The sequence below is a fragment of the Atractosteus spatula genome, chromosome 4, assembly GCF_055471065.1.
Source record: "Atractosteus spatula isolate fAtrSpa1 chromosome 4, fAtrSpa1.hap1, whole genome shotgun sequence".
Taxonomy (NCBI): domain Eukaryota; kingdom Metazoa; phylum Chordata; class Actinopteri; order Semionotiformes; family Lepisosteidae; genus Atractosteus; species Atractosteus spatula.
Window position 1 is genome coordinate 39,729,870 of NC_142709.1, and position 26,257 is coordinate 39,756,126.

Genomic DNA, 26,257 nt, shown 5'->3' on the forward strand with positions numbered 1-26,257 from the left:
CTTTGTAGCTAAACAGGACACAAACATGGACAGATTAAAACATTATTTTAATACTGACATTAGGGAAAAGGAACAGCAAACAGGAACATTAACTACAGACAAACTAGCAAAGTCGCTTCCCCATTATTGATAAAGTGAATACTGGAATTAACAAAGTTAAAATTCAAGAGTAAGGAAAAACTATACTGTACATAGATGGTTCCATACAATTGAAACAAAAACTGTTAAGTAACTGTTACTACTCTTGTTCTTTAGGTAATCAGAAATCACCTTGAATACCTTTATTATAAGTTCTACTCTTAACATGGTTCCCTATTGATGCTGACCATGCAGAAGTGACATGTAGGTATCCTGGAGAAACTTTCATCCTGACTGGTTGTTGTGAAAGCATGTGTACATTAGCAGGTTTCTAGTGCATGTTTGGAAAAATCTGTGGTACACCTGTTCCTGATACTACTTGTAAGCAATTGGTTAAACCATTTGAAACAGTGATTATATTTGACTTATATTTGTCTCATCCTATAAATACACAGAATGCTTCTCATAGTGGCAACTTTGTCAATATTGCTAACATTTGCTTAAATGATTGAGGTTATTACTGTTGGAAAAACTGGAAGTATAAAAATAGAAAATTGCACACATCAAAACTGTATAAAGCCTATAGCGGCACATCCCATTACCTTGTCCAACTAATTTGAATATCCGTTGACTCCACCAGGACCAAGGAACAGACTTAGACTTCATCAACTTCAAGAAAACAATATTTCCAAAAGACATCCTAACACCAGTTCCAGTAATTGTGAACATAAGTACATAATTAAACATGAAAGATTTGTATCAGAATTCATGGTGAAGCTGTTGGAATCTTTGCTAAAAAAGATGCTAAATGTTTTTTTAGCACATTCTGTGTCGTATGAAACTTCATAGTTTGCAGTAATTAAACTTTCTTTTAGTATAATTAAAAAGTTTAATTTAGAAAGTTTTACTGGTACTGGCTTGGGCCTCTGTCTTCATTAGAAATGAGTTAAATTTTAATTTCATTCCAAAAATTATTCTTACAATGATGATAAGATAGTAAAACAAAAACAAACAAACAACAACAACAATAAATAATAATAATAACAACAACAACAATTAATAATAATAATAACAATAATAATATTGTAACGCTTACGGCCGACAGGTACTGTGTAAGAGCCGGCTTACCAGAGCAGGTGATGTCACCGCCCTTCCCTGTGATCACAGGACTACAGCTACTGGGCTGTAGAGAAATCTCTCTTTAGCTCACCGGGCTGGGTCCCTGTTGAGTGACGCGGGAGTCCTGGGTTCGAGCCCCCGACGGTACGGGGCCGACCTAATGTGGCAAGAGCGCCCGCCTGAACCCCCGTTGCGTTACAATATATTGTAAAAACAAGCAACAATTTTGAGTTTGTGATAACCTCATAAAAACACAACCTAAACATCTCTCTCATCCTAGCATTAATCCCGCATCAGCAGGGTCCGCTTGTCGGCACGCCCGTCTCCATTTGGTGGTTTGAACCAAATCTTTGAGCTGACGTTGCCATTAAATGCGACCGAGAATACTCTAACCGTCGCGTCGCTCTGCCTGCTGTCGAAGGGACACAACCTAAACATCAAAACCCTTAATTTTCATAAGAACTAGCTACTATACATCTAAAAAATGAGTTGAACTTTAAAAATAAATGACATATGTATTATGCCCATTTTACTGAATTTCCAAAACTTAGAATAAATCTAAAGCAATTGTATTAGCAGAAAATGTAGAGTTTGTGTTTCCTTTATTTAGATCAATTGATGATACTTTGCTGCTTGGAGAAATGTTGTATGAATGCTGACAAACAGTAAAGGATCACGGAGAAGTAGAATAACAAGCAAGAAAGGAGTTGTCCAGTATATCAGAGCCCAAATGCATAAAAATGATAGAGGTCTTGTGGGCAGAGATGATGTGGATCTAGTCGAATAAATATTTCAGATGGTGGCTGTATTCGAGACATAATGCATAATGTTGTAGAACAATCTAAGATTAAGTCTAGCTGTGAACTTTTCTAGCTGCAAAATGTCTTTAAACTTTATAACTAAGCTTGCTGTAATTGAGTATAAGGAATTATCCATGATATTAATATGAATTTATTTTTCACTTCAGTTAGACTTTAATTTTTTTCCATTGTAAAGAAAAAGGATCTACAGTATGGTATTTTCAGTTCTAAAATCTGGGAGAGTCCTGCAAACATATGGGACCAGAATTTGGCAATCTTCATTTGCTATTAAACTGTTTTAATGAATATTAATAATTCTGAATTGTGTGTCTGTGCACATTTCATTGCTGGCTGTTTGAAATGTCCCAAAGAACAAAAAACAAAAACACAGCATTTGCACACAGGTATTTTTCAATGTTAAAACACTGATTTTTCATTTTGACATTCATACATTTAGCAGTGTACAATACTATTTATTCACAGCATTTTGATTTGTTCTGGACAGGGCACAGCCTGCTTCTTTGCTGGCATCATGTACCGCAGTTTCCTCCAGAACACTGAGTCCAGCTCTTTCGACTTCCTGCCTTTCCATCTAACTGTGCTGTTAGGCTTCACAAGAAGCCTGAGAGGCTCTGCCAAGGAGTCCAAGTCTGCTTTTGGTTCACACTGAATTAAGATGAGCTGTATTTTCTTATCAACCAGAGCATTATGCAGACCAGTTACTAACTCATATTGACTTTCATGTGCAGGGACATCTGTACTTGGTATCATTATCAATCTTCTGCTCTTGTCAATGTATTCCAGAATGGTGTCCGCAAAAGCTGAAAAACCAGGATGTGAAATTGTGATAAAAAGTTAGCATTTGGACCATGTTCTCTAAATAGTAAGAATATTTACTGGTGTGTAATTCCCAAATGCATTTGTGCATTTAAAACTAAGAGCAAGAGGCACTTCTTTAGACTAAGGAAATTTCAATGTCTCAATGTCATTGTCAATGTATTCCAGAAATGTGTCTGCAAAAGCTGGAAAATCCAAAATTACATCCTTGAAGGCATAGTGGAAGAGTTAAAATGTAGATTATTTGAACAGTTTTTAGAGTAGGCTGAACTTGTGCGAAAAAATAAATGACTGAAAAACAAATGGAAGATGTTTGTACACAGGATTTCAAAACATCTTTATATTTTTATTGCAGTTTAAACTGCTGTAGTTGTTTAATTCTCAAACCATACTCAACTGTTAAATCAATTTAATAAATAAATAATAAATAAATAAAATCATTTTTATTTATAAAATAGAAATAGAAAATTCCTTCTTCAGCTGCTTAATGGATGTTTTGGACAGGTTACTTGTGCTTTGATAGCACTGTCAGAGTACAATATAGTATTTTAAATGTAAGCTCCTGATTTCTTCAGCTTCCACACAGTTAAAATCAAGCCTAATATTTAAAATGATACAACCTAATTTATAAAGTTGCATAATATAGGGACTTACCCCCTCCAGGAAGGACATCACGTTCATATATGCAAAGCTGGTAACCATAGTGTTCCTCCAGAACCTCTAATAAGGACTTCCTTTCTTTTTCAAAAAATGATTTTGAACTTTTGATCTTGTAGTAGGTGACATAGGCATCATATGTTTTACCATCTGAAAGGTATCCATTCATCATATCCAAAGCATTAATAAACAATTAATGTGCCATGGATCTTGAGCTATAGTTATAATAGTGAACACTTTAAATTATTTTTCCTCAAAAAAGAAAGTATTGTAATATTTGCTTTAATTTACCTGGCTTATTCATTTTTATTGATTTTGTAACTAATAATGGCAGCAATAGAGTGAATTCTATGGTTAACAAAAACATTTCCTCTTTTCCTCTCCTTATGTAAACGGAAATAATTCTATACTTCTATACAGTGCTTCAATATGCAGCACGATAATGGCCATAGCACCCAAGGAGTTCATTCAAGAAAACAGATGGCCAAGTTAATATCCAGTTTTTTTTTTCCCATTAATAAAGTCAGAACTCCCCAATAATAGGCAAGAAGTGAAAATGGCTGCAACAAATGGTTGGAAAAGCATTTTAAATGATTGCATTTAACAAGTTTAACAATTTGTTTTTCACACATAAAAGATCTTAGCAGGATTTAGAACAGGATTATAAATATTATTGGTTAGCCCTTAATGTAATGAATTACATTGTTTTCAAATGCATATATAATTGTACAGTAACTAGTTACTGTACATTGTTTAGTAACAGGCAACTGTAATGTAATGGCCATGCTGTACTGATGATCCACAAACAAGTATGCAGCTCTCAAGTACTCAAAGCTCTCTACCTTTTTATATATGAAAAAAAAGAATTTACTTAATTACTTAAAATTATTTAATTTTGTTTGAGGATCCAGAAACTACTATTTTTTATAATATGCACAAATATTACTTTGCTGCATTTATAATATAAACACTGACATGCAGAGATGACTGTGTAGCCTCAATTCCCTAACTCCCTAAAATATAACTATAAGCAGGGTAAGAAATACCAAAAAGGATTTCAACAGCTGCAACAGATGATCCAAACAACAAGTGATAGCAAACTACAGACAGGGTTTAGGACAGAAGACATTATGTTGGTAATCAAGTGGAAACAGTCTAGTGAGATGAAGGGACATTAAGACATTTTATGCACCAAGCTCAGACATGTTTAGAGTCCTGCTCTAAAAGTGGACAGTATAATGTGAAGAAATCAGTGGGAAACACAATATAAATTTAAAAACTCTTACCTCCAACAGTGTCATCTTTGCCTGTAATATTTCTATAGAGCAGGGCAATTTCAATTTTAAACTGTATAGAGATAGCTGTGAAAATGCTAGCAGAAAGGGCAAAACAACCTAATATTCCAAGCCAGAGAAAAAATGTGCTGACACCTTGTTGATTAGTCTCTGAAAAATATGTATTACAAAAATGTTCAAGGCATTAAGTACAATCTAACAACTTTACAAAATTATTCTGGGTGATATAACCTAACACCAAATAATAACAACAAAGAGGGGAAACATGAATAAATTGAAACACGTTAAATAATGTCTACAATTTACTCAGTGCAAACTGTTAAATTCAAGAAAATTCAAATTTTATTACTCATTGTAAGAATGAAAATTTAGAAATGAGCCAGCTGTACGGGCATCACTGTTGATGTTTTTTTTGTTTTGCTTGTTCTAAGATTGTGTAATACAAGGTCTGTACTTATGGATTTAACAGTTGTAGGAATTTTATGGACATCAATCCCCTCAAGTTTGTACAGAAAGTAAAAACACAATATTTTTTCTGTCAAGAATGGCTGTGGAATTTTCAAGCAAATTGCTGTGAGAAGGAAAAGGAGAGTGTTTAGTGTTACATGATATACAGATGCAGCCATTTAAAGTGCACAAGGTGTCATATAGCACAAAAACTGCTGTGGGATGGTGAACAGTACCACGAAACAGCTTTTTGTTTTTTTTCAAATAATGTGATGCAGGACTGCACTACTCTATAAAACTGCCCAGTGGTGTAATAAATCCTTAATATACTGCAAGGGCGTGTGACTGTCACGCAATTCTTATTTTAATTATAAAAATGAAATGTTTATTAATGCATTAATGCTTTCCTGCACTAACCATACTATACACTGTAACACTAACAGATGTTTTCATTTTTTAACTGCATACAGTATACAGAATTATTAGTATTTGTATATAAATAGTAATTAGAAAATACATTCTGTTAAATTAATTAAAGAGGTAAAATAAGAGGTCAGTAGTTTTAAATGATTTATGATTGTATACTGTTACCACTTCAATGTGAAGCATTAGTGATCCAATTGAAGAAATTCTTGCTTCCACATGAAATACCTGGGTTCAGTGCGGGCCCATTGGGGATAATCTGTCTCTAATAATACAACATTATTTAATACACTTACATTTATATTACTTTATACTATTAATATTATTAATATATGTAATATACTTTTCATAATTATAAAGTAAAATATTTACACACATTTCTTTCTGAGACTGACCTTTTGTTCTTTAATATTAGTAACACACTCTGTTAATGAATTACAATGCCTGCAGTTTGCTTTCTCAGTCTGTCACAAATAACTTAACTGAAGGGATAATTTCCATGTATTGGTTCCTGGAGGGTTACATTATTGAATATGTGTCACAGATTATAAAGCACTTATTGTGCAGTTAAAAAATCTGAACAATGACTCTGCAATGATATCAGCCCTCAAACAATTTGGGGCTGCATTAGCACTTTCCAAAAAATTAGCAAAAGGGGAGAGGAGAAGGAGAACCATGATAAAAGTGCAGTGCACTGCTGTTAGGTGTAGAATAATGCCTCAAGCAGATGTCGATCAGTGCAGACAGGTAAAAAAAGAAAAATTTGTATATGTGATAAAAGATAAATGAAACATACAGTACCAAATGATTGGTGTGTGCCTTTATTAAAAAAAATGTTTCTGTGGAACGATTCCCTTCAGAACTTGAGTCAATGTGTGACAAAGAAAATACTGGTCAAAGCCATTCTTCTAAAATGTCAGAAATTAATAAAGGTTCCTGAGGGTGACAAGGCAGATCAATGCTTAGTCTTCTAAAAAAAACAATATTCTTATAATTATTGAAAAGTGACGTTTTAAAAGTTTATGTGAGAGATTTAATTTATAAATAATTTTACAATCCTTGAAATGTATTAATTATAAAGTGCTATGCTACAGTAAGATTTAAAGTATGTAAAATGTATATATGTATTGGATAGTGATCTCTAGATTTATGATGAGGCCTACTTTAAAAAATAAAATCTCGCTTTAATGTTCAAATACTAAGGATACAAATTTTAGCAAAGTCTGTTGAATCTGACTATTCCTAAATATAAACATTTTTACTAAATTACTAAACACATTAGAATTTTCCCAATAAAAAATAAGCAAGTGCTGTATTGATTTAGGTTTTGTTTCATTATATTTGTTCCTGTACAAACCCACAAAGAAAATGGTTGTAATGCATTCATTGGCTGTGGTTTTTGATTGAGAACTTGATTTTTGATTATGAATCTTGATAAATTCCCACCTGATAGCAGATACTATAATATGAGAATCCAGACGGCCATTAATATTTCTAAAGATGTAAAGAAAATGGGCCATTAGCATAACCTGTTTCTGGATTGATTTCCATGATAAAGACACTTCTGGCTACATAAGCAGGGGGAACAAGGAAATGATGGGATTCATTATCATTTATATAATAAATTGTATATGTATTTTTATTTATTACATTGTTACTATATACTACCCAACAAAAGATTTTTACAAATTTGAGCAAAACAGCTTCAGAGATTTAACTTAACTACCTTAACTTAACTTACTATATTTTATTCTTAAACAAAGAGTCTTTATTTGTTAAAAGTAAACCTTCTACATTGGCCCGGAATCAAACCCAGGCCATTCACGTGATAGGTGCGAATTATACTACTCAACCAAAGCATCACTCTACTTGGACAAGCTAAATTAAAAACCACAAGCATTTCATTTTCCATTACAACAACGACAGCAAAATGTAGCTAAAACCATCATGTCAAAACTTTTCCAAAACAACTACAGTACAATACTTGTCTGAGAGAATTTTAACGTTGTGTATCTTATTTTTTCAGCTACCTCTACAAGCTACAGTATATACAGTAAATATATCCTATTTTTATTCTTAAATTTATAGTGTTAAGTGTAAAATTTTTATTTTGAGATACCAACATTTCACTTTAGTTACATGATTCCATATTGATATTTCATGTTAAGTGGATTTAAAGAAGCAGGACAATGGATTTAATGAAGCTAATGTTTTCATTAATGAACGATGAGTTCTTCTCTGGCCATGTGGCCAGTTAAGATTATTTTGGCAGTTGAACACACAATCTGAATGGCTGCATCTGTATCTGCTTTTTCAGTCTTTTTCACTAACTGCAAATGTTCTGGTCTCAAGAAGTTACTTAAATGTAATACATTAAGTATGTTGTATCTTGGGTGATCGGTGATGCACCTGAGATGAATCCAGTCTCACATACTACATATGGATAAAGAACTCTTAAGATTTCTTCAGAAACTGTGTGTCTTTAATTTATTTATTTAATGCATTAGTAATCAAAAGAAGAAAATGTATTATGACACTTACCTTTTAGTTTCAATGTTATAAAGGCTTTTCTATTTTTTTGTGCACTATCTAATTTACATGTGTATGTAATATTTAGACATTCTTTGGTAACACTTTTAAATACCAGAAAGGAGACCATGTGATATTTATTATCAGGTTTAGGTTCCCTGCAAATAGAATATCAGAGGAAGAAAATTATTCACAGTTTTAAATACTAAAATATTAATAATTCTCAGTTGAGAAATTAATGTTGAAATGATATCATTCTGAATATAAAATTATACTGATGCATCTTACTAAGGTCATTACTAAATATTCAACCTTTATATTCAGTACATAGAAGGGATAGGAGTTATAATCAAAATATATTAAATTAGAAACCTAGAAATCCTTCTTACCTTGACTTATTGCAGCAGACACTTTTGTTGCCATCACAGACTTCAACAAACTCTTTATTTTTCAGCCAGTACAGCTTTTCGAACTTAGGTTTTCTATAAATGACAGCCGTGCAATTTATTACAATCTCTTTCCCTAAAAAAAGGCAAGTGAGACTTATTAAAACATTGCTTTCTTAAAGTAAATTTAGCCTTTTTTAGCACTTGATTCTGGATCTCAATATCTCAACCAGCACTGGATCTCAATATCAAAATCAATGGACAATGTTTTTTACAGTAAGTCACTATTTTCTAAGTGTTAGAGTATTACACTACAATAGCTACTGCAAAAGACTGTAGTACAATTGGTTTTAAAAAGTTCCTTTTCTTAACTTATTAAGAACAACAATTTCCAGAGCACAATGGTGTCAAAATAAACTTTATGGTCACTTCCAAATGTGACTGAATGAGAATAACAATTTGTTCAGAATATCATATTTAAGTAAAATCTGCTTCTGCTAGTATTTAGTGTGTTTTAGATTAGGCATGTGTAAATCATAGTAATGGTTTATGGGCATATGCAATCAGTGGATGATATGCAACAGTGAAGTGGTAATGTATAATTATATGGGCTTAGTGTAGTTGTGGGGGGAGTAAATTTACAGGGTTCTGGTGTAGATGTGTAAATTCCTATAGAAGTAATGTAAAATGAATCTGTACACTACGGGTAAATGCATGTTATGTAATATCATTTCCACTTGTATTGCTTTGTAAGTTTCTATGTGTGCAAAATATAGCTGCTTTTATGCAAGAAAAAAATTCTGAGATGTCAGATAATAAAGTATCATTGTACTGTATCATACTGTACAGTGTTTTTCCAAGCAATTAGTTTGAAGTGTATTAGAACTGAACCAGTCTCATTTGTTAGTGCCAGGTTTGTTCCAGTTTGTGTTGTTGTCTTGAGATATAGCACCTTTCATTTTGGGTAATCATGTGAGAATTAACTTTTCTTAAAAAAGTTTAAAATTCATTGCTTTAAATAAATAGGTTACTAATTAATATATAATATATATAAATAATTTATAACAAATAAATATTATAATACATATTAATACATTATAATTAATATATATTATAACATATATATCTCTGCTTTTTTTGACAGCCTTATAAGACCGCTGGTTGAAATGCTTCCCTCATATATCAAGGATACTAACCATGCCCTCCAACTTTTCAATAATTTCCAATTTCAGGGTCCAGAATGCTACATTTTTACCATGGGTATCATGTCTCTCTACACCATCATTCCCCACAATGACAGTCTTACAGCCCTCAAGCACATGCTAGACAAACGCACAGTGCTTGATCCACCCACCCACACTCTAGTGCGTCTTGTGGAATTGGTTCTCACACTCAATGCATTCTCATTTATAAACCTTTTTTATCAGCAGTTTAGTGGAGTCGTCATGGACACCAGGATGGGACCTAGTTATGCCAATATTTTTGTCGGCTGGGTAGAAGAATGCTTCTTTGCTTCTTATACTGGCTTTGTCCCTGACCTCTACGTAATACATTGGTGACTGTGTTGGTGCTGCTACATGCTCTAATGACCAGCTAGAGCACTTCCTCCATCAATTCACCAACTCTCATCCATCCTCCCTACGTTGGGGAAACTGGAAGGAGACTAGGAAACGGCTTCAGAGAACATGTTAGAGCTGTGAAGATTAAAGATGTACGCTGCCATACAGAGCTATCAATCTTGGTTAAACATTGTTAAAGCTAAATTGTGCAAATCTACAAATATATATTCATGCTTGCAAAATTCAATACAAAATTTCCTTTTAGTTACATGATTCCATATTAATATTACATATTAAGTGGATTTATTAGGACAACAGATTAAATGAAGCTAATATTTTCACTAACATCTAACACACAACAAGTGCCACCTATCAATAATTTGTGGCCAGTGAAGATTCTTTGAACAATATCCGGCATGGCGGAAATTAATTTTGACACACAATCTGAATATGTTAATTATCAGTAAGTAAGACAGACTGGAAACAGAAGAAAACAAACATAGTAAGACCTGAGGCTGAATGTGAATGATATCATCTTTGGCTAGACGCAAGGCATGGAAGAGAACAATATAAGAGGAAGGTTTAAAACAGTAGAATTGAAGAATTTAAATAAGGAATCCACACCGTGAAAAAAGGAACCTTAAACTGCAAAACTGAATATGGACTGGATTAAGTTAGAGGACCAGAGAAGGATGCAGAATGGAACACAAACCTGGCAAGGACATAAAGCTTGTGAGTCTGGAGAAGTTTCACTTTTTGTTTGAGATTTGTTTTTACTTTTTCAAAGAGTAGCTGCCCAGTGCAATAGATAACTCAGCCAGGTGCTCAAACTTTTGTTTTTCATTAACATAAAGAAATAAACTCAATTAAATTGATTGACTGTCTCCAGGTGGATCTGCAGATCAGGTCCCACCTACAGTGCCTTGCGAAAGTATTCGGCCCCCTTGAACTTTTCAACCTTTTGCCACATTTCAGGCTTCAAACATAAAGATATAAATTTTTTATTTTATGTGAAGAATCACCAACAAGTGGGACACAATTGTGAAGTGGAACGAAATCTATTGGATTTTTTAAACTTTTTTAACTAATAAAAAAATGAAAAGTGGGGCGTGCAAAATTATTCAGCCCCTTTACTTTCAGTGCAGCAAACTCACTCTAGAAGTTCAGCGAGGATCTCTGAATGATCCAATGTTGTCCTAAATGACTGATGGTGATAAATAGAATCCACCTGTGTGTAATCAAGTCTCTGTATAAATGCACCTGCTCTGTGATAGTCTCAAGGTTCTGTTGAAAGCGCAGAGAGCATCATGAAGACCAAGGAACACACCAGGCAGGTCCGTAATACTGTTGTGGAGAAGTTTAAAGCCGGATTTGGATACAAAAAGATTTCCCAAGCTTCAAACATCCCAAGGAGCACTGTGCAAGCGATCATCTTGAAATGGAAGGAGTATCAGACCACTGCAAATCTACCAAGACCTGGCCGTCCCTCTAAACTTTCAGCTCAGACAAGGAGAAGACTGATCAGAGATGCAGCCAAGAGGCCCATGATCACTCTGGATGAACTGCAGAGAACTACAGCTGAGGTGGGAGAGTCTGTCCATAGGACAACAAACAGTCTTACACTGCACAAATCTGGCCTTTATGGAAGAGTGGCAAGAAGAAAGCCATTTCTCAAAGATATCCATAAAAAGTCTCGTCTAAAGTTTGCCACAAGCCACCTGGGAGACACCCCAAACATGTGGAAGAAGGTGCTCTGGTCAGATGAAACCAAAATCGAACTTTTTGGCCACAATGCAAAACGATATGTTTGGCGTAAAAGCAACACAGCTCATCACCCTCAACACACCATCCCCACTGTCAAACATGGTGGTGGCAGCATCATGGTTTGGGCCTGCTTTTCTTCAGCAGGGACAGGGAAGATGGTTAAAATTGAGGGGAAGATGGATGCAGCCAAATACAGGACCATTCTGGATGAAAACCTGTTGGAGTCTGCAAAAGACCTGAGACTGGGACGGAGATTTATCTTCCAACAAGACAATGATCCCAAACATACAGCAAAATCTACAAAGGAATGGTTCACAAATAAACGTATCCAGGTGTTTGAATGGCCAAGTCAAAGTCCAGACCTGAATCCAATCGAGAATCTGTGGAAAGAGCTGAAAACTGCTGTTCACAAACGCTCTCAATCCAACCTCACTGAGCTCGAGCTATTTTGCAAGGAAGAATGGGCAAGAATTTCAGTCTCTCGATGTGCAAAACTGATAGAGACATACCCCAAGCGACTTGCAGCTGTAATCGCAGCAAAAGGTGGCTCTACAAAGTATTAACGCAAGGGGGCCGAATAATTTTGCACGCCCCACTTTTCATTTTTTTATTAGTTAAAAAAGTTTCAAAAATCCAATAGATTTCGTTCCACTTCACAATTGTGTCCCACTTGTTGGTGATTCTTCACATAAAATAAAAAATTTATATCTTTATGTTTGAAGCCTGAAATGTGGCAAAAGGTTGAAAAGTTCAAGGGGGCCGAATACTTTCGCAAGGCACTGTATATCAGTGCCTGTCTGCTGTTCATGCCCCCTCTGTGTCACCTTACCCAGTCTCAAATCAAAATTCTTATAATGTTATTCATTTTATGACCATCTTTTACTGTTACTGTATTGTTCTCTCTGTCAGATCACTTCACTCAAATCAGATTTTGTCAATCTTCTTAGAAGTGAATATGATTAGGGAGTCATTTTGTTCATGCTTGTTGCTTTTTTTGTGAGTTTATATAAGAACAAAGCACTGGATTCAACAACAAAAGTTATACAGTACTTAAGCAACACTTCACCTATTATTACTTCTCCTAATAATAATGAAACATTTTAATTATGGGCTTATGAGTGGTTTTAAAGCATTAACATGTATATAACATAACCTTTCATATTTTACCAACAGAAGGCATTTCAGTTATGTTATTTTATATTTTTGTGTTTTGGTGTAAAAATGGATCAGTCTGGGACAACTGACAGAATTTCTACAATTCCAGTTAAGCAGTTTCAACAAAATTCACATGTGTACAGTCTTGTGTATTACAGATTTATTCAAGTTATTGACACTTACCTATTTCAACTTCTATTGTCTCATTTTCTGCAGGGTGAATTATCTTGGGATCTAGACAGTCTGAAGAATCTAAAATTAAAAGAGCTGTTTCTTGTTTGTAACTGAAATTGCAATAGATTGAAAAATGTACATTTTGGTATACAATTATAATTTACAATTTCGCTAATTCCTGTCATTACTGCTACACTACAATATTACATGATAGCACTGACTGGTTGATGTCATGGATCCTGACTGCCAGGGTGATTTTGTAAGGCATTTGCATTTCTTACAATGTAACCTTGCAGGCAAATAGATATCAAATAAAGGAAACTGGCTGGAATTAAGACGTGTATTCTTCTTTTATGTATATATTAGACATTTATATTTTAAACTATCTATCAAAGCGCTATCATTATTGTTGCTGTTGAAGGAAGACTTGTCATAAACCAAACATTAATTTATTTTAAAGAGATGTTTGAGATCAGAGACCCTGGCCAATTGGTATGACTGCTTTATGGGGTAACAGCTGAGACATTTGCATGCTAACTGACCACTCAAAGGTGCATTTCATAAACAACAGTTTTTATAATTTGATTAACTCGATTAAGAAAAAGGGTTATATGATATGCAAATAGTATAAAATTTGTAAAATTTGTATTACCATCACTGCACTATGTCATATGTAAAGTGGAATCCGGAAGTATTGGCACCCCTTGATAAATATGAAGGAAAAAGAAGTATAAAACAAATAATGAGTTCATTAAGCACTGAAATACTGTATATTTCCAACATAAGGAATCAATTATCCTGAATTAATGATTCAATGGAATCAGCCAAGACAAAACAAAATATTACATTATACATTATTTTCCCCAAAATAAAAGAAACAGTTATTGGCACCCCTATTTTTTGGTACTTGGTGGAGCCTCCCTTGGTAAGATAATGGCAGTAAGTCTTTTCCTATAATGCTTTATCAAGTTGGTGAACACGTTGAGAGGGATTATAGACCATTCCTCCATGCCGAACTTTTCCAGATCCTTGGGATTTGTAGGTGTGCGCTTATGGATAGCCCTCTTCAGCTCAAACCACAGGTTTTCAATAGGGTTCAAGTCAGGGGACTGAAATGGCCATGACAAAATGCTGACCTGACAACATTTTATTTTCTGTCAACCATTTCTTTGTTGATTCTGAAGTGCGTTTTGGATAATTGTCATGTTGATCTATCTTCGGCTAAGTCACAGCCTCCTGGCAGAGGCATCCAGGTTTTTGGCCACAATATCCCGGTACTTTTGAGAACTGATCTAAACAAGGGCCCCAGGACCACTGGCAGAAAAGCAGCCCCAGAGCACCAAAGATCCTCCACCATATTTTACAGTAGGTATGGTACTCTTTTTTGTATATGTATCCCACTTCTTATGCCAGACATACCTGTGAAGACTCTCCCAGTCAAAGTGCCAATAGCGTTTGGCAAACTCCAGGCACTTCAATTTGTTCCTCCGCAACAGTCGGGCCTTTCTTTTGGCAACCCTTCCAAATAGCTTGTTGGCATAGAGGTGTTGTCTAATAGTCATTTCTGAGACGGGATGACCCTAAGATGCAACCAATCCTTGTATGCCTTTAACTGATACCTTGGGATTTTTCTTTGCCACCCTCACCATCCTTCTCACTGTGCGTAAGGACAAGATAAGCTTACATCCTCTTCCTAGCAAATTAACTACTGTCCCAGTGGTGTTGAATTTTTAAATTATTGCTCTGAGAGTTGATATTGGTATTTTTAAGGTTTTAAATATTTTTTGTACCCATTATTTGCTTTGTGAAGATCAACAATGGTTTGCCTCATTTCTGTTGTTAGTTATTTGACCTTCCCCATGCTAATGGATGAGAAAAGGTTTTTCTGTGTACGTTTTGTCATTTTATACCCTAGGGAAAGAGGAAGTCACTAAAGTACACACATTAGTTCCTTAAGACAAAATTGTCAAACAAGTATAAATATATTATTTTTTCAGATGTTTGACTGGGATCTTGAAGGGTGCCCATAATTTTGGCACCTATATTTTTCAGGTAAAACAGCATTACTTGTTTACAATTGAACCTTAAAATGAAAAAAAATGTTTTAGATAAAAGGGTCGAGTATTCCCCTAACATAGGAACATTAAATATCTGTTATTATCTATGTGGTTTATTTCATTATGATTTTTTTCTTCATATTTATCAAGGGGTACCAATAATTCTGGAGTCCACTGTACATGCCTTAGACTAGCATTCTCCATTCAAAAGTAAAATAAAAGCACATTACCTTTTACAACCAACTCTGTTGTTTCTGACAAATTGTAATGTCTATTGCCATATGTATATGAATATATAATGGTATATTTTCCAGCATGGCTTTTCATAAGACTGGCAATATGCATCTCTGGTTCAGAGCTACATACTTGGTTACAGTCCTAGAAGAAAATTAAAAACAAAAAGAAATTAAATATATCTTCAGCTGCCAAAAATGTTCACACACGATGAAGTGTACAGAGTAAGTATTTACTTGCTTTTTTGTGTAAATAAATTTACTGTGCATATTTAAATTAGAGTATGAACAATGTAATAAATGTATGAGCAAGTACATTTGGGGAAGACTAAAAAGAAAAAAATACATTTCAGCTGTGAAGCTCTCCTTGGGCACTGTATGTAGAGGAATGATGGTAAATGCAGAATTTAAAGGTAAAAGACCAAAGACCAAAAGAAAAACATTATGAGAATGGGGGGGGGGGGGATAAGAAATCTATAGATGAACTCCAGGGGACACTTGGAAAACAGAAATATATTGTAACACTAAAGGGTTCATGTGGGTAAGCACCCTCGCCACTGCCACCTCAGGTCAACCCCCCCACCGTCAGGGACTCGAACCCAGGCCTCCAGCATCACTCAACAGGGACCCAGCCACTTGAGGTAAAGGGAAGTCTCCCATCAGCCTGGCGGCTGCGGTCCCTGCTATTCACAGGGAAGGGCAGTGACATCACCGCTCTGGTAAGCCGGCTCTAACAACCCACAATGGTGGCCGTATGCGTTACAATATAAATAAATCAAGAGATTTAGAAATAAATTAGTTGATTACTGAAGGATAGGGGTAAGAGTTACATTTCTTTTTAACTTTTCTGTGTAGAATTAACCATTACTCATTCCTATATCAGTTAATTATATCTCCTCTGTTATTATGATTTACAATTTTGGGAAAACAGCATATTTTACAATACTACTGCATTATGCGGTTACCATACTGTCAAACAAGAATGTGCAGGATGCAAAGAAACAGACAAAGGTTCATTCCATCCTCTAAGGTAAAGAAAAGAAACTCTACAATATTAATGTGGAACCTTCTTCAAGTATTAGTAGTAATGTAGTGTTTCTTTTCCTTTCAGCATGTAATGAACCTTTATCTGTTTCTTTTCAGCTTTTAATCTTAAAATTGTCAGGGAAACAAAAATACAAATAAAATATTTTAATAAAAAAACAAAATCATAATATTATAATAATAGCAAAATATTAGAACAGTAGCACTTAGAATACCTTCAGCCATGTAATATGAGATATTGAGAGAGGAATGTCCTTATCTTCACTGGACAGTGTAAAAGAGTTTCCAGTATTTTTATTTATTCGATATAGGTCTTCCTCTGTGAAGCATTTTCCACCATACACTGTGAGGTTATACTGATTGGATGAGATAATATCAGTTCCATTGCTGCAGCAGAAAGCACATATTATACCATGTTTTACATGTGAAAAATTGCATTCAGGTGCAGACTGATTTTGAAAAAGACAGGAAAAGAAAATGGCTTAAGTTAATTAATAATTATCAATTTGTTATATCTTTCTGTTGTTATTGAGACTAAAAAAAACACTAATGTTGAGAAAAACAAACACTTGCATCTTGATATGTCCAGTTGTATCACATTCTTAAAGACCCAGATTAAGATTAAGGTCTCTGTTACTCTTGTCACATGTCCAATATATACATAAATCAGTCAAAACAGAGGTGGGAGTCTTTGGTTTAGTTTCCCTTCTTATTGTATAATGAAAGCAGTTCAAACGTTTAGAGCTTTTTAAAAAATAAACAACATTGGAGGCCATTACTATCAAAGTGAATTATAGCACAGTACATGCATAAGCACACAATTTCAGTGTTTAATAATAAAAAATTGCTTACACTTATATAGCACTTTTCTGGACACTCCACTCAAAGCGTTTTACAGGTAATGGGGATCCCCTCCACCACGACCAATTTGCAGCATCCACCTGGATGATGTGACAACAGCCATAGTGCGCCAGAACGCTCACCACACATCAGCTATCAGTGGGGAGGGGAACAGAGTCATGAAGCCAATTCATAGATGGGAATTATTAGGAGTCCACGATTGGTAAAGGCCAATGGAAAATTTGGCCAGGACGCCGGGGTTACATCCCTACTGTTTTTGAGAAATGCCCTGGGATTTTTAATGATGACAGAGAGTCAGGACCTCGGTTTTACGTCTCATCCGAAGGACGGTGCCTTCTTACGGTATAATGTCTCCGTCATTATACTGGGGCATTAGGACCTACATAGACCACAGGTTGAGGGCCCCCTGCTGACCCCACTAACACCTCTTCCAGCAGCAACCTTAGTTTTTTCCAGGAGGTTGAGAGGTATTAACCAGGCTCACACCGGCTTAGCTTCAGTGGGTTGCCAGTTGTGAGTTGCAGGGTGATATGGCTGCTGGATAAGGCTTAGGTTTTTACAGGAAACTGATTTTATGCTAAGCTTAAGGGAAAGTACTCTCTTGAGTATTCCATTATATTGAGTGATAATGCTTAATTTTCTAATTTGTAGCATCCCTTATTGTTTATACAGTGTAGTGGCGAGGCTTATTAAAATACAGGAATTAAGTTTTCTGCTCCCTTGCCAGTCCCTCTCTCTTACATCTCAGTGGTGCTTGATACTGAGAGAGGCCACTCCATTTGGTTCACAATTAAGGTGTTTTTCTAGCTGATAGAGTGTCCTGATAAGGAACAGCTCCCCAGTGCTGAGATTCTCCAGCAACCTTAACAAATGGTTATCTGGCGCCTTAAAGTCTGAGATTCCAAGGGAGAGTCTTATTCAAAGTTGGTTTACGACCCTAAGGTCAGAGTGCATGGTTACTCATCATCAGCCAATCAGGAACTGGTAGGGCAGGTTAACCCCACGTGGGTCTCTGATGCCCATGAAACTTTGAACCAATGAATGACCTGCATGTCCTCCAGGTAAAAACAGGCAACACAGGACGGTTCCCAAGAGCAAAACGGTTCACGGGGCAGAACAGTTGGGAAGCGCAGAACAGTTCCCAAGGGAACACAGTTCCCAAACGCAGGACATTCCCGCAGCGTGCCTGCTGGACATTCAGCCTCAGGGCTCCTCCAGAGCATCCACAGACTCAGCCCGGGCCACCACGTAACGGCTAGTGTGTCCGAGTGCCAGAACTTTCCTTTGTTCTAAGAGTCGAGGACGGAGGTTGCCAGCGCGTAACCAAAGAATCCACCCGAGGTTAGCATCAGCAGCAAGCCTCGTGAACAGGTCGGAACTGTGGACAGCTGAATCACTATTCAGAACTAGCGCTTCATCAGGAACGAACCGGTCTTTTTCCTGACCTGCTGGGACCCGCAGTCACTTTTCTTCAGTGCACAAACTGCTAGTAAGCCAGAACTAACTAGCTGGTTTTCAGAGAGCATCAGCACCGCATCGCAGGAATCTCTCTCACCACGTTGCAAGCAGCACCACTGCTTGGCACCGAGCCAGAGAGCGCCAATTAGACACAGCAACAAGCCTGCCACTGCTTCTTTGTGTCTGCAGGAGATCTGAATCCACACAGATTGGATTATTCAACATTCTGCATTACTGCTCGAGAATTCAATTGTTATCTCAACCAATTGTTATCTCAATTTAATTCCTATGAGTGATGTACTTGTTTGAGTATCTAGTGTAGAAGTTGTAACCAAATTCATTTACGAAACGGTCTAAATGAATGATATACTGAGTGTATGTCCCTGTTGGTATTTGTAACTCTTCATGATTGACTGTTGTATTCTGCTAACCCTCACGATAAGATCTGTTATATTTATATGCACATTTTATGTATTAATAGATGTATTATCTTGTATTAGTACCCGTGTGTGTGTGTTGTTTGAGTTATCCCACAAGGTTGGATTCTAATACCATCAAAAGAATCATTTTGTGACTTACTGCTACAATTAAGAATTGTCCCAGTAAATGCACAACCCCTACATTACTGGTGCCTCGTGAGAAGATACTACAACAGTATGTTCAAAAGTTATACAGTACGTAAATGAGCTACTAGTACATTTGGCAGCTTTACAGCAAGTTCTGATGTAATGAAATATGAACCGTAAAGCAGTGATGAGGTAAGATTGTTATGAATGTTAGTCATAATGTAAGAGTGTAAATACCTATTTGATTTCAAATGAATAATAATAAAAAACCACAAGAGGGCAATAAAGACACATGGAAATAATTCTGTTCATATCCCTAATATACTGATTAAATGAGACAACACTATTTCCATTGTGCAGCAGAAGACATGTTTAAAATTGTAATTTTTTGTAAGGTATAAAACTGAAGATTTATCTGCTCCTTTATGCATTTGGACTCCACCAAAGCCAGTGCACCCATACTTTGCATTGCACCATGTTCAACTAGGGGAAGGTCAGGAGCTATGCTTGGGTAGGAGGTGCCCACACAAACCTTAATTAGAGAAAGACAACCACTACAAAATATGTTGGACAGCCCGACTTCAAGTGCACTGTGAATTTTGAGTGTGCATGAGACAATTGAGTGGCAGTATATACTTGCGGGCAAAGCCATTATAATTTTTACAAAAATAAAAAATTGCAGCTCTGCTTTCAAATTTGAGTGGACAACAGTAAGGTCATTTACTGTCTCTGCATTCAACTGATGCATAAGCAAATATTTAATTTGCTACTGGGTGAAATTAGTACACTTGGTTATATTAAAGGGATTGTAATTTTGTCATGGCTTTCAAATAAGCTCATGCTCTCCCATTAACTAATGACCAGTAACCTAGTAGTCATGTTTTTGGCATAGGGCAGAAAACCCTTGTAGGAATGTAAATAACAATCCCACTCCTTGCAGACAGGCAGAGCCCATGAGCACAGAAGTGAACTTGGGATTCCACAGCTCCCCCCCCCCCTTCCATAAAAATACCCCTTTGCAAAACTGAACTACTGTGTTACCTTATGGCACATGTGTTCAGTTTCTCAAAGAAGAGATGTGGTGCTGCTGCTTCACAGCAGAGCACGGGGACATGACCCCAGAGTTGTAATTCTGAGTTGGTTAAGGTTTACACATATGAGTTTAATCTAACACTTTGTGGTAAAACTATTAACTTTATGGAGAAAACTGCAAACCAAAACTTTCTGATAACCAGGTGATGCTGGGAACAAGAGATAGTAAACAATATAACACTAAGTAAACATTATGATATTTGCTATAAAAACATCATCTGTACATTTTTAAATGTACTGTCTTGTGATTATATCTACCAAATGTGGAGGTGACTAAATAGTTTTTCAGCAGCAGCAGTTTCAAGTTTATATCATATTTGAATCAATTTGAATGCAGTCAGGTATTATGCAGGAACAGATAGTTTGCAAAAGTGAACCCTAATTTGCCTATTGATGCCTATGAAATTTTGAGATTACTAACTACAGTACACTGTTTTTAAAAAGGCATGCTGCATTTTCAGAATAAGGTTGCAATGCAGAAGCCATCTTGGTTTACATTAAGAACATGATTTTTGCAATATTTTAATTGCATTAATCCCAAAATAATAAAAATCAAGTTTGATTTTAGTTGGCTAAACAGGTTTCCACACGAGCTGATTAAAACTGTTGGTCTTGGTTTAATATTTCAGGAATTGTATATTCACACAGGTGTATATTTAACTATGTTGAAGAATGTGGGTGCTCTCAAAAGTATAATTTCTTATCTGTAAAAGGATATCCTTGTCTTCCTGGTGTGAGGGAGAGAGTAAAACTGGCTGGTGATAAAGCATGTGACAACAAAAGACAGCAGTTGAGAGGAGGGGGGAGCACGAGAGAATGAATATCAACACTCAAGTAGTGACGTTTTCCTCTCTCCCTCACTCCTGAAGACTCCCCAAAACATTGTCTCTTTTCTTTTCAGCATTGAATAAACCTTTACCTGTGCCTTAAAGGACAATGAATGTATTCAACTTCAATGTGCTCTTCTATTGTATATAAAACTCAGTACATTTCACAAATTGATGATGGCAGTCCTTAAATCTATGAATGAGTCACTACTGAATTTAATATTCTCTATGCAACCATGTGATTAAGAATGAATTCCTCAATAACTGTTCTCTGATACAACACTAACAAGGGTCCTGATACTATATAGATTCAGAGAATGTAAATATATATATAAATAAACTGACACACTGATGATCACTAAATAATGATAAACCATACATACCGCTGGGTGCATTGATACAGTCCAGTGTCATTTAATGTGACGCCCAAGATAATGAGCCACTTCCCCTTAATAATTAATGAATCTCTGACGCCTGAAGTCAGCTTCATAAAGCCTCCTGAGGAGCTGACAATCCAGTCAGATCTCAAACTACTGTCATCACATTTCACAGAGGAAGTGCATTTCAGAACAGCCAGCTCTCCTTCATGAGCAAACACTTCACACTTCTTGGAGCTGGGGGAACAACAGTGTACTCTCTCTGTAAGAAACAGCAAATTAAATCAAATGATTAACTGCTAATATAGGCTGCAAGCTGTTGTGGAATCTTTAAGTTTAAATGCAGGGGCATAATCTCCTGTTAAAATTTAAGTTCTTATTTTCCACTGTTGGTGACAACTCACTCTGTAGCTTCCCCACAATGGAAATTCAATCCCTCTGTGCTCCTGCACACATTTTACATATCTGTTTTTTCAGGAACTGTACAGTACATGTGGGAATACAAATACTTTAGACTAGCTTCTAACTACAGCTAACTACATCACCTTCAGCAAATGACTGGGTGCCAATATAAAGCTGTTTCCCCCTTGAACTACAGTAATGATAATGATGTTAATTCTTAATATTCTGGACAGTTCAATGGGGTTTCACTGCAATAATAACTAAGCCATGTGATAGTGCAATCTATCTAGTGTAATCTCTTTATTTCAGATCTGCTACTCCCCACAACTTTCATGCCTGTGGTCTACCAACATTGCATGTCTGATGTTCGGTAAACATAGCAACTCAGAAATTTTGCACCAATGTACTGTATGTATGAAGCCTTTTCTAATGTAAACAAGGGTTTCATTCCTTGCTTTACTGTTTCATTGTGCTATAAACATACTCAGACAAGTCATGGAAGTGAAAAGGACATCAAGGAAAGTACTGTGAGCTATGTAAGTGGGAAGGAGTTAGGTATAGTAAAAAAAACTGCATACATCCAAGAGGAGTTTGTGAACTTGCACATTTAGGAGGAATCTAAAATTGATTTTCATAATATAAAAGTACAAAAGAACAAAAATTATTTAATTCCATGGGATAGCTGATATACCTAATTTAAAATGCTTGGGATATTGGCAATTAGACTCCTGAAAGTCACCTTGGGATACTCCAATAAAACAGATGCTGCATCCCAAAAATGATCCTTCTAATCACATTCAAACACAATAAAATTATGACAAACCAGATAAATGAATTTAGTTACCTTTAAAAGCTGCAAACAGCACAATCAAGATCTGGAATATTATCTTCATGTTTTGTGACAAATGCCTTAAAAAATCAGAAATATGTCAATAATATTTATAAGAATATATGTTAGCAAACACAAACTCATATTAATCTAATAAATATGTACAGTATATAAAACAGTATGGTTAGAAGATCTTTCACAAAGAAATGTTACAGTACTAAATCATATTGCATATTGGACAGTTTCTAAACTGAAAGCTTACTTAAAGGACTTTTTAGGTATTTTCAGTTTCATCCTACTTTTCTATAAATACAATCAGCTGTTTTGGCTAAAGGTTGATCCTGTTTACATTAATAATACATTTCTTTCTCAACCAAGTGTCCTGCTTAACAAGTATATTACTAGCTCTGTTTTTGCTTAGGTGATGCAGTCAGTAATCTTATTTAATATATTCAGGTACCGTCCAATTAACTTTATTTGGAAAAAATGAACTAATCTTACTATGGTGCTTTGCATTTAAAAAAAGATAAAAACAGTGATTGGGTTTATTTCACTCACAATGCACTCAGAGTATACATACTGTAGTACCTATCTAGAGTTTATATTACAAGATTGTTCTGTGCTAGAGCTGTAGTAAGTGCATGAGCCAGGGGCCCTGCTCCATAGCCAGTCCAGGTGGACAGTATAAGTCCAATCCCTGATTGTTCATGGCCAAAAAAGTTTATTTTGCAAGACTGGGCAGAGAATGAGATATCTTTCAATTGTACTTGATTACATTCATTTGCAGAGATTGTTTTTTCACAGAATTAAGCATAACTAGATGTTTTTACATTTTTTAGTTTTATTTTGTTTATAATAGGTCAATAGTAACATTTAAATTAAAAATTGGACAAAAAGGGGGCAAAACAGTAATTAGCATTGCTGCCTTACAGCACTGGGGCCCTGGCTGCAATTCTGGACCAGGTGCTATTTGTGTGGAGTCTGTACTGTATGTTCAGCTGTTTGTGCAACAGTTTTCTTTCTATCTGAACATTATCAAAGCAAAATGAATTAATTTACTGCAAACTGCATAGGACAAATTAATCTATAATCTTCAAAATGATGCGATAATCGAGTAATCTGTCATAATGACTAATTAAATGAACTACAAATTTAATTACACAGTTATGTATTCATGGTAAAGCAAAACCCTAAGGGCACTGTTGCCTTCATAGATCAAAAGGGTCCTTGCTTAAACATGTAAAATATTAGGACATGCAAAATTAAAGGTGATTACTTGTATAATGTAAATCAGATTAATAACTATCAGGATATAGTACATTTAGTGAAATACTGAGTGTAAATCAAGCTGTACAGTATGTATGGAAACTTTTCTAAATTTAAACACTTATTTTAAAGGGGACCTGCAATGCTGTTTTTATATTTCGAGTTTGTAAAGAATCAGCATTGATGAGTGCATTTCAAACCACAATAAAAGTCAAATGTACACAGTAACTTGTAAAACCTTAAATTTACATCAGAAAATTTCAGAACGAGGCAACAAAACTTCCAGTGGCGTGATGCAGCCTTATTACATTGTAAACAATCAGGCTTGTAAAAACATTTCTTTTAATCCAATAGAAGTATTGCTCTCGATTTTGAGACAGTTTTGCTGACAAATACCATTTACTTGTGAACTGTGCATGCAGATCACGTTGGAACATTCCTGTGGTGAAATGTCTGCTGCATAACCTGTACTTATTCGCTCGTATATCGCATTACATTAGTCATTACAGTGACTAGTGTACAGGAAGGGCTGCATCATGTCACAATTCATGGGAACTCTTATTCTCGCCTGTGGCAAGACCAGGGGTTTCCAAAAACATGGTGACGTACTGTACTTTCGCAAATTTTACAATTTTGTGACTAATTTGAAATTTGTAAAAATGTTCTATAATGTCAATAAATGTATTTTGCTACTGAGATTTAATTACCGGTCTGAGAAATTGAGACTGCAGTTCCACTTTAAGGGATTCCTGATTGTCACTCTTCCGCTATGCTATACGTTCTCTTCAATCTTTTATTTCTTGTGTCAGCCCTCTCTCTCCTTTAGCATCTCACAATATCAACTAGATTTGGCCTCTCAAAACTCATCTCCTGAGACTACACCTTCATCTTATCTAGCCTCAAGCCTACAGTTCTTCATCTGCACTGCTCTGCTTTACATCTACAACAGAATCAAGATTGATTCTATGAATTTATGTTTGCTTAGTTTTTAAGTCGTATTACATTTCTTTATTGCCAATTACACTGCTACATTTACCATATTACTTAATCAGTTCGTATCTGTCATTCTTCATATTCATATCACAAACTTGCTGTGGAAGGTGAGTAATTCATTTTTTTTAATAAAACACGAACATGTTTCTAAGTCTTGTTATTATGTCATGCACATAATGATTTGTTGACGCCAGGCTTATCATAAGAATGAAATGATATGAATGGACAGTTTCAACCACTGTAGAGAGGTTCTAGCAAAACTGTATTGAAATTCATTCTTTACTAAAAAGGACTTATTCATTTATGTAATCGGAAACGGCATAGGATGATTAATAAAACAAGTTTTCCAAAATGTCTAGCATTAACACAAAGCAGTAATTTCGAATATGTATCACTATCTACGCAGTACAATGTATTATAAGTTCATCATTTCGGCATACCATTAGTTTTTTTTCGAAAAACGCTGACAACGTATTTAAACTAAGTATTTTTTAAGTAATTCCCCTAAATATAGACGTAATGCATCGTGAAGAAAGTGGTAGTTCCATTACGACTTTTTTAAAAAAACGTAAAGAACAGCCCAGTTGGCCCGATCCATTTTTAAAACGTCATGTTTAAATCTACTTCGATTTAGTGAGACGCAAGACAAATTTCATAACATTAGAAGTACAGAATAATAAAAATGTAATGAACACCGTTTAAATAAAAAACTGGCCAGATCAGAAAATGTTTTTAATTTTACCTACCTTAACATTTCAAGTGTTAGTTGTGGTTTCCGCGAATGAGCGCTTTCAAGTACGAATAGGTAAGAAGTGAAACTACTGTAGTTAGCTGCGGTAGTGGCTGTTCAACAGGCTCTGAATTTAATTCCCATGCACGCGAAAGAAACTACTGTACCTGTGCGGACAGCTCAGAGCACAGAATTTCTTTGAAACGAAACGTATGTTCGGACAAACGTTATTCTATGACATAAAGTCAGAATACATATAGTATAGATTGTATATTGGAACGCATACGGCCACCATTGAG

At 35.5% G+C, this 26,257-nt stretch overlaps 1 protein-coding gene across 2 annotated transcripts; it reads right to left on the minus strand.

Annotated features, from left to right (window-relative positions):
* Positions 1 to 34: 34 nt before the first annotated feature.
* On the minus strand, positions 35 to 26,257 carry LOC148836329 (interleukin-18 receptor 1-like). Of its 2 annotated transcripts, none has more exons than XM_088914689.1 (11): positions 25,975 to 26,257; positions 22,985 to 23,049; positions 21,745 to 22,000; positions 16,773 to 16,944; positions 15,511 to 15,658; positions 13,233 to 13,301; positions 8,575 to 8,707; positions 8,198 to 8,343; positions 4,778 to 4,936; positions 3,489 to 3,641; positions 35 to 2,818 (listed from the first exon to the last, which is right to left on the minus strand). In XM_088914689.1, the coding sequence occupies exons 1-11, from the start codon at positions 25,980 to 25,982 to the stop codon at positions 2,475 to 2,477; spliced, it is 1,653 nt and encodes a 550-aa protein (XP_088770815.1). In that variant the 5' UTR covers positions 25,983 to 26,257; the 3' UTR covers positions 35 to 2,474. The 2 variants fall into 2 exon arrangements, with proteins under 2 accessions (XP_088770815.1, XP_088770814.1); XM_088914688.1 differs by having other exon boundaries at positions 13,233 to 13,316.

Excerpts from the sequence above, each read along its gene's own strand:
- LOC148836329 (XM_088914688.1), bottom strand. Across the intron at positions 4,937-8,197 it reads TATAACATTGAAACTAAAAG|AGACTAATCAACAAGGTGTC; the intron begins GTAAGTGTCATA and ends CATATTTTTCAG. Across the intron at positions 3,642-4,777 it reads CAAAGATGACACTGTTGGAG|ATGGTAAAACATATGATGCC; the intron begins GTAAGAGTTTTT and ends GATACCTTTCAG.